Source organism: Triticum urartu, chromosome 2 (assembly GCF_003073215.2).
Source record: "Triticum urartu cultivar G1812 chromosome 2, Tu2.1, whole genome shotgun sequence".
NCBI classification, from domain to species: domain Eukaryota; kingdom Viridiplantae; phylum Streptophyta; class Magnoliopsida; order Poales; family Poaceae; genus Triticum; species Triticum urartu.
The window spans coordinates 14,623,288-14,632,541 of record NC_053023.1 but is presented as its reverse complement, the minus strand read 5'-3'; the positions used below and the strand labels follow the sequence as shown (position 1 = coordinate 14,632,541).

The following is a 9,254-nucleotide window of genomic DNA, read 5'->3' as shown; positions in this document are numbered from 1 at the left end:
ATGTGTGAGTAGTTCTCCTAGTCGAACCATAGTGTCTAATAGATCGTTTGATAATAGGACTTAATATTCTCTTTGCATGTTTATTTTAATGGTCTTCTTAATGTTAAGTGAAATTGTCCATCCAATGTATGCCAATTTTGGATGGAAGATTACTACTACTGGCGGACCGGCTAGTTGTGGAAGTAGGTGCGTGATAGGCCCTATCTCCCTTCGTCCTGGACCATTACAACAGGGGGTAAAACCGAGACCACTTTAGGCTGCATTCACAGAACCTTTTTCCTCTTAATCACCGTTTGGTAACCGGAGTGGGGAAGAATGATGATGTATGTGATATGGGGCTGCTGCGTGTATGCACATATCTGTATCGGCTCTGTCCATAAATAGAAATATGTAAAGTGGCTTAGGAATCCGATGTAGCATTGTGCTTAGGCACCGCTATAGATGCACACTAGTGAGGAATCCGGACTCCCTTGGAACGCCTTAATCTTATTGGTTTCAACTCTCTTTTGTGCAACCTTTATTATTTACTTTTTCTTGCAATATTTACTTTTACGCTTGCTACACCATTACCTTTATATCACCATCTCTTTGGATAACTCACAACTTACATGCATATTCTTTAAACTTTTAAAGAGACAAAAGATTTATTCATGTGCTTCTTGTGGGATCAATACTCTTACTTTGAAAAGGCTACAACTAAACTGTGTGCACTTTCAGGACATCACCGACCGCTCCACCCGCGACTGCTGGCGGTACCGCCCCATCAGGCGGAATTGGTGGACGTCTACAGGGAGTTCGACGAGGCGGCGGATGAGGTGTGGGGCAAGAGCGACGAGGAGGAGGACATCGCCAGCTCCGCCTCGGTCGCGGCCCGCCGCCACGACCACGAAGTCGGCATGTCCGCAGGCGCCGCCGACAGCGAGGAAGAGTAATGCATGGTAGGTCGCAGTCGCTCAGGTCCCAGGAAGGCCATCGCTCCCCTCTTGTTGAAGCCAAGCTTGGTGGGCTGACCATGGTCGCCCATTAGCTGCTTGGCGTCGATGTGGAGGCGAACAACTTCACTTCCTGAGGCTTCAGAGGCGGAGCAGGAGAGCGCCGAGGCGGAACTGGAGAATTGGAAGGCAAGAGCCGAAGCTTTAGTTCTCGAGGCTTATGGATGGACATGGGAACGTCCGTCGTTGATAATTTAGATTAGGTTTAGAGTAGGGTTTAGTTAATTTTTTTTCTAAAATGTAATGAATTTTGTCCGGTTTATATGAAATCCTCCGTGTTTGCATGAATTTCCTTAGTAGTTCGAACAATGCTTGAAATTTATGCAGACAACGTTGGATGGCCGGCTCCCGCATCCGTGTCCGCGGACGGATGCCGGGTCAAATTTGTGGGACAACGTTAGAGACGCCCTTACGTACTAGTTGTATATGCATTGTTAATAGATGTTTTGGTTCTATGTATTGTACGTGTTCACATGTTTAAGTTATGGTATAAATTGTGTAATGTGAATGCCGTGTTTACTGCTTACTCATGGATTAGATTAATATGCTAATATATCAACACAAACATGACCGAGAAGTCTAGAACAAATCTTGAAAATTGTGAACACAGGTTTCTAAGGCTACGACTCGGTTTATTAAGTCTGCTTTTGAAACGGCCGTGTTGAGGTTGGTACGGAAAACATCCGTCTCCGTCAACCTTCCTGCATTCCATTCCTAGCTTCAAACGAATCGAATGCACGTACTCTACGCAACAGCTACAGCGGCGGCAACGAAACAAAATGTGGTTAGATGGTTAGAGAAACAGTAATGCTTGTATTTATTTTTGGATTTATTTCAGGATTTTTCGGCGATGCGTATTCAGTGTCTACAATGAGGCGCCTATGATGACTTTGTAAATTTTAAGATGATATGTCGGTTCAGTCTTTCGGACGTGCTCATAGGGATAAAGTGTGCTTGTGTGCGTTGATGAGATGAGTGTATGCGCGTGTATATGAGCGCTCATACGAATATGGTGTGTTTGTATGTGTTTATAGAGATGAGTGTATGCGCATGTATATGAGCGCCTCATACAAATATGATATGCTGGCGTGTGTTTATAAAGATGAGTGTATGCGCGTGTATATAAATGCTTACGTATGTATGGTTTTACTCTGCGCGACCGATCGCTACAGCGCTCAATCCTAATCTTTTCTCCCCCTGATTCTAACGATGGGGGCCCGGGCGCGTGGCACTTTCCCCCCTCAATTAATCAAAACAGAAAGATTTGCGTCTGTCGGAAACCGATCGTTTCAGCGCGCGCGGAATAGCATCGCCCACGTATGTAATATTTAGAAGAGAAATGCAGCGGCGGCAGTGCAGAGTCGGCACAGATTTGTCGGAGAATAATTCGGAGCGCCGTGCTCGGCTTCCCCTCCGATAGATTTGGCGAACCGGCTCTGGCAGATCGTGGCGTTCAGGACTCAGGAGGCGGCCAGCAAGCCAGAAGGCTTTGATGTTTTTGGTCATACTAGCATGAGATGGTCTGATGAGATAAAGTTTGTCGATTCATCAATCAAAAATAAATAAAAACGAGATGCCTTTTTTGGGGGGAAGAATCTGTCTGTGACAGGAGGAAAAGGACGAGATGTTCGTACGGCCCTTTTCAGGGGCTACTACGTGCGCGGCGTTGGTAGGCGGTCGAGTAAACTATAAACTGCTGGTCCATGTGCAAAAAAAGAAAAAGGAAATTAAACCGGTGGACCAACGCCTCGCCGTGGAAAGCGGCCTGGCTGGGCTTGGAATGTGCTCCTTGGAAAGTCCGCGCCTGCGTCTCTGCCGTGTCGGCGCACCATCCTTGGCGCACACTGACGCGACCGGCGCCATATCCGTCGCAGAAATATAATTTCTTTCAGCGGTACCCCTCGCAGAAAGATAGTAGTACTAGTACTCCATTTAACAACAGTGGATTTTTCTAGTGTCGTGGAAAATAACAGTGGATCGAGTATTCGAGTGGAGCTGTCAGGGAGGACGAGAAGATCGGATAGGGGCACGTCCAAGCGGAGCTGAGCTTCTAGATCCTGGTGATAAGCGTATTATTTGATTTTTGATTTTCTTTGTCTTTTTGGAGAATTTTTTATATTTGACCCTTTTTTTTGCCATGTGGAAAAGATTCAGCTGTATGGTGCCAAGATCTAGCCATTGTCTTAGCTAAAAATTGAGTTTTTTTTAATTTGGTGCACAATATCTGATTGAAACTGAACTGGGAACCAATCGACTATCAAATAGTACTGGAATCAAATTACTGGCATAGAATTTGAATCCTTCGTAAATGAAAACGGCCGGGACAACGCCGAACCAAGACAATGGTGGAAAGTTCGGAGCAAATTACTCCCTCCGTTCCGAATTATTTGTTTCGGATATGGATATATGTAAAACTAAAATACGTCTAGATACATTCATTTCTGTGACAAGTAATTCCGAACGGCACCACCCGCTGTTGACAATTTGACCCGCGACGCAACCTGGCGCCGAGCGGGAGAAACAAAAGCAGGGGCAGGCAGGCAGAGCGGCGTCTCCCTCCACAGACCACAGCTCCAGTCCAAGCCGCGCAGCGCACCACCGTCTTTTCCCCCCAACCCCAATCCCCTCCGCCGCCGCCGCCTCCTCCCTCGTCGGCATGGCGGATTACGCCCCTCCCCCGGAGGACCAGGCGCTGGAGCTGGGCCAGAGGGAGCCCTTCCACGCCGCGCTCTACCTCGCGCTCGCTCTGCCCGGAGGCCTCGTCGCCTGGGTTCCCGCCAAGGCGCGCGCCGTCGCCAGGTGGCTATCCGGGGGCCGGCGCGCTGCTCCGGTGGCGGACGGAGCCGATCCGATCCGGGGGAACCCTCCCCGCCGCACCGCGAGCCTCCTCGACCTCGACCTCGCCGAGGTGGCCGCGGTGAGCGCCGCACTCTGCGTCGCCGTCGTCGCCGGGATCCACGCGATCCCCTCTCTCGTGCAGCGCCGAGCGGACTCGTCGGACTCCGACTCGAGCGGCGGCGACGACGACGAGGACGTGCAGAGCGGACACCCCAGCGATCGGCACGCCTGGTACCCACCCATACAGTCGTTAGAAGCAGGGGATCGCCGTCTCTTCGTCTCCGGCTTGACTGCCTCGGCCCGACAGCTTCCCGACGCTCGACAAGGCAACGACCCGCTGCACAGGTATATATATCCTTCCTTTGATTTGATTCCGCACGCACTCATCAGTCAATAGGGCGACCTAGTCCAGTCATTATTCCTGTCGGTGTGTTTGATCCGTTTCCATACGCGCACTCATCAGTCAATCAAGAGTTCAATTCGCGATCAAGTCCGTTGTTGTAGGATTGCAGTGCTCAATTCGAACAGCACCGCTTTTGGCCTTTTGGGTGGTGCCGCAGATGACTTCTTTTCACTGCCTTTTCCCCTTTTCCCACGAAACAGGGGTCCTTTCTCTTTCTGAATGTGCCTTTCTATTTGCGATTTCGCGCTTGTGCATGCTTTTTCTTTGTGCAGGGAACTAGCTAGATGTTCTTATATAAGCCGATTAAAGTCAACTGATTGCAATTCTAGTTGAAGAGATTGCAATTCTATGGTTAACATCATACTTCCTGAACCATAAATCGAGTATGCAATTCTATGGTTCAGGAAGTATGATGTACACACACGAATTGCAATCTCTTCAACTACTGAAATGCTTATTTCCTAATGTGGGAACGGTTTCACTTGCCCAACTGCACTTACATATCTGTCTTCCAACTGTGGATATTCAAACCAGGGTAAACTGCCATCCCAGCTTGCGCATGCTTAGGGGACACCGCAGGATGTGCATCCGTGGACCATGGGCTTATTTCAGTTTAACCCCCACTCTAACCATCCTGCTTTGTGCTCTCAAAACTATTCAAAGTGAACAAATGTTTGAATGCCTTCATTTCCTGTCAATGTTTGGCTGTGCGACCATGCCATTCCTGGTTGCCTAATGTATCTTCTCTTATATGGTGATTGTCTACCGCTCCTCTTAAGCGTATAGTTCTAGCTGTTGTGCTGAATCTTTGTCTTCTTGCTTAATGCAAATATGGGCAGCCCTCCTTCGTGTTCTCTACAAACAAAAAATTCTTGCTCGATACTGAGACTGGAAATATGACCTCCTCACTCTCATCACAGTTCACAGGTTACCCTTGTACATAACACAGTCAGAGCTTTTGCTTGTTATTCCCTACACAAAGTTCGCAGGTTACCAGTGTACCTACGCCGAGTCTAGCTTGTTATTCCATACACGAAGTTCACTTCGTATAGTAACATGCATTTCTGAAAGGTAAACTGCGTAGCAAGTCTTTCCTAAAACCAAGTTTTTTTGCTGACACCCTTATCTTGCGTACACCAGCTATTTTTGTTTCAACTGGGTCGGAGGTTTTGACTCGCTGCTATTATGGCACACACATAATATCACTTGGAAGATCTGTACAAGACGTATTTGAGGAAAAAAAATTGGCTTATTGTGCCCCGTTCTGACATTCTCCTGCCATACCGAGTTTCTAGCTAGCCCACTATCGATTTCTACTTCCATAGGGCAATGCCATTTTTTTGCACAATTTTTAGTTCACAGTGAATAGTACTGTAGGTTGTTTAAATTAGTGCATGTGCTCCATAATCTTTACATTGGTTTCGTAGGAAGTCAAAGTTAGTAGGTACGCAAAGAAGATAAGAACCATTGTTAGTTCAAGCCTTTCAGTAGGCGATAATACTTTCATTCTCAACACCAGTCATACTAAATAAAGAAAAAGGAAAGGATACATATAATCACACTGATGCATTGCAAACAAGACAACCACGAGTTATCAGTGTCAGGTTATCCAAGCCACATGTCACTAAAAAGCGTAGCAGTTGTCCAAATTGAGCCATTTCAAACCAAAAGGCAGAGTTTTAATTATTTACGCAAGTTCCTGCTTTAAGCCAGGAACATTATGGAAACATATGTATTTCATATCCAGAGTACCTGAAGCTAATCAATCCTGTTAAGTTTTTCTTTACATTATGAGGTTTCTTCTTGGGATATATCATGTAATGTGTGGTTGAGTTGATGTTCTTGGTGAGGACAATAGTGTTCCCGATGCTTTATGATTTGTAGAAACTTCCAGAAACCTCGTGTATGCATTTTGTAGTACGTACATTCTGAATCTTTTCCATATTGCAGACTGTCAGATGTAGAGAACCCGTTGATCCTCACGCCAAGCACAGAACGGTTTTCAGGTCCTTGTGAGTTGACCAATGAAACAACAAGGACTTGGGTCTTGAGGCTCAAAATTACTACCAAACTTGTTTGTTTAAGTAAGCAGCAATTACATGAGCAGAATCAGGAATTGGCTGAAGAATGCTTTGCAGTGGTAGCCAAGCAATCTGTAGAGCAGATCCTTGAGGTTGCATGTTCATTCACCGATGCAACTTGGTCTGATGCCCACATGTCGCAACAACTGACTGTTTTTGACACACTTGTTGATGTCCTATTCAATGTACGAGGCCTGCGTTTCAGCGGATCTGGTGAGGTTGCTGGTATTATCAATAAGATGGTGAATGCTTTCAAAGGAGTAATTCAGAGGACTTCAAATGATATTCGTAGCAACAAGGAATCTATTATTCATCCTGCAACTTTTATTCTCATACAAGTCCTGGAATTTTTCCACCGTAACAGAGATATGATTCAGTCAATACTTGAAACCGGAGGTTACAACACTGGCCCATGCTCTGACATGTTAGATTGTTTGGTATCTAAGCTCAAGTGCGCAGAAAAAAGTTTCCAAAAAAAGGGGCAAAGGTGCATGTTCTTCTTGAATAACATAAATTATGTTTTGCAAAAGAATTGCCATTCAGGATTACTCCCTCCCAATGTAGAGAGTAATTTAGTTTCACTGATTGACCAGTACATCGTGAGCTACCTTGAGAAATACTGGGTTCCACTCCTGAGATATTTGGATGGGGATTCTCTGAGGAAGCCACGCCGTTTGTCCTTGGATAAATTTACTGGAGAGTTCTTTACTATCTGTTATAGCCAGATGACTTGGAAGGTTCAGACTGTGCTCAAGGGGAGACTGCGTCAAGAGATAGTGGATTTGATTGTTCCAAAATATGTGAACTTCTTGAGAGCACTAGAGGAAAATCCAAGATCTTGGTTCGACAGGATCAGCCGAGAGAAACCAATGTGTACTGCGGCGGAGCTGGAACAGGTGATCAGAGGATTATTTGAAAGATAGCAGGAAGCTAGCAGGGATAGTAGGGCTCCAAATCTATACATGGTCGGTGCAGTTATCGTGTACTCCCTCCGTTCGGAATTACTTGTCTTGATAATGGATGTATCTAGAAATAAAATACGTCTAGATACATCCATTTCTGCGGCAAGTAATTCCGAACGGAGGGAGTACATAGGAGAGCATTTTTATTTGTTGATCCGGCCGTGATGCCAAAGGGGTCCATGTATGTAGTAGTATTAGTAAGATTCAGACTACGACGGTTGGTGTGGCGTATAGTTTCTTTTTGTTACGTGTATGTAGTGCTATAGAGAAGCCTAGAGTTTTGTTTGTTCCATGTATAGTTGTAATTAGAAATATATGCGCGGTTTGGTGTGCCTGTGCCATCGGGGGATATATGGTTCAGTCTTTGTCCTCATTCTACCTTGTCTTCCATGTATAGTTGTAACTAGAGAAATATATTATACGCTTTGCTGCGCCATCGGAGGTATTTAATTCCCGTCATTGTTTCTCTTGCTACCTTGTGTTCCATTCTGTTTTAGTATTGGCAAAACTGTGGATGGTGTTGGCCTGAAGCTCACTCTCAATTGCCGTCTATAGACTCTCGCACCACCATGAACATAGTACATCTGCCTGAGATTGTCAAGAGTATCGCCTTGCCGACGACCTGACCTGATATGCCCTGTTTCACTCAGGAATAAGGATGGCAATGGATAGGGTATGGGCAGGATAGAGCAATACCATACCCATACCCGTATAGTTAGTGGGTACAAAATTTTACCCGTACCCATGGATATGAAACTTTACCCATATCCATACCCAACGGGTAGAACATATAGTAGACAAGTTGTTCACAATTTTACGCTCATTGATAACACATTTGACAAAAAGAAATCAATTATCTCAACTCAATAATAAATAGTTGAGTAAATGACCAATATCAAAATTTAGAAACCATGACATACTCTTAAGTCAATAGGAGTAGACAAGTCAAAGTAAATTAATGACTAATTGATGACAAATTAATATGAGTCCACAAACAGGCAGGGTATGGGTATACCCGCGGGTACAAGACTATACCCGTACTCTACCCATGACTTAACAGATAGGATATGGGTACTATCCATGATATAAAAGTGTGCCCATACCCTACCCATGCGGATAAGGTACACGCGGGAACGCGTACCTGTGGGTAAAATTGCCATCCTTAACTAGAAACATTTAAGTTTCCTGTGTTGGTTATGGGCTAATAACAACCTACTCGCTCGTGACACTTTGTAGTAAATGTCAGAATATAATCCATAGAATTTCAAGAATTTTCTGTGCTGGGCCTCAAAACTGGAGTCCATCTTTTCCTTCAATTTGCACTAAACATGATCTTGACGTTGGCGTCCGAAATTCAACAGTAATCTGGGCTCATATTTTGAAACGAACGATTGCCCCGATGCGAAGGAACCCCCAAACCGACTGGATTCATATGTATGCTCATAAGCGCCCCCTCCACTTTTGAATGGTTTGGCCATCCCCAATCAGTTATAACAACACTTGCCCCCCTAATACAAAATTTCTGGCTCCGCCACTGAATAAAGAAAATAGCCCCCCCCCCTCCCTCTCCCGGTCACTCCTACGAGCGACGCGGAGGGGAAACCCTAGCCGCTGGCCGTAGGCCCCTTCCTCATCCCCACCTCCTCCCTAGCTGTCGTCGGCTCACGCTGACGTGTGAAGTTCGGTCAGCCTCAGGGGTGGCGGGGCCTTTCTTCCCCTGCTCGGCGGCGGGGCCTTTCTTACGCGGGTCGGGTAAGCGAGCGGCGGCGTGGCACTGGCAGAGGCGCGTCAGTGGGTTGCGAGGTCGGTGCTTGGCGGCGGCGTGTTGGGCTCTGTACTGTCCCGCGCGGGTGCACCACTGTCGTGGAGCGCATCGCCCCCCTTTGGCGGGTGGCTGATGCGGATGCGGGGAGCGCCGCTCCTGGCGGATCTGCGGCCAGCGTGGCTGGCTCCCGGGGCTTTCCTGTTTGCCCTTGGA

At 46.5% G+C, this 9,254-nt stretch overlaps 1 protein-coding gene across 1 annotated transcript; it reads left to right on the top strand.

Annotated features, from left to right (window-relative positions):
• Positions 1-3,535: 3,535 nt before the first annotated feature.
• On the top strand, positions 3,536-7,712 carry LOC125535157. The gene is made up of 2 exons (XM_048698203.1): positions 3,536-4,175; positions 6,184-7,712. The coding sequence occupies exons 1-2, from the start codon at positions 3,649-3,651 to the stop codon at positions 7,235-7,237; spliced, it is 1,581 nt and encodes a 526-aa protein (XP_048554160.1). The 5' UTR covers positions 3,536-3,648; the 3' UTR covers positions 7,238-7,712.
• The last annotated feature ends 1,542 nt before the right edge of the window (positions 7,713-9,254 follow it).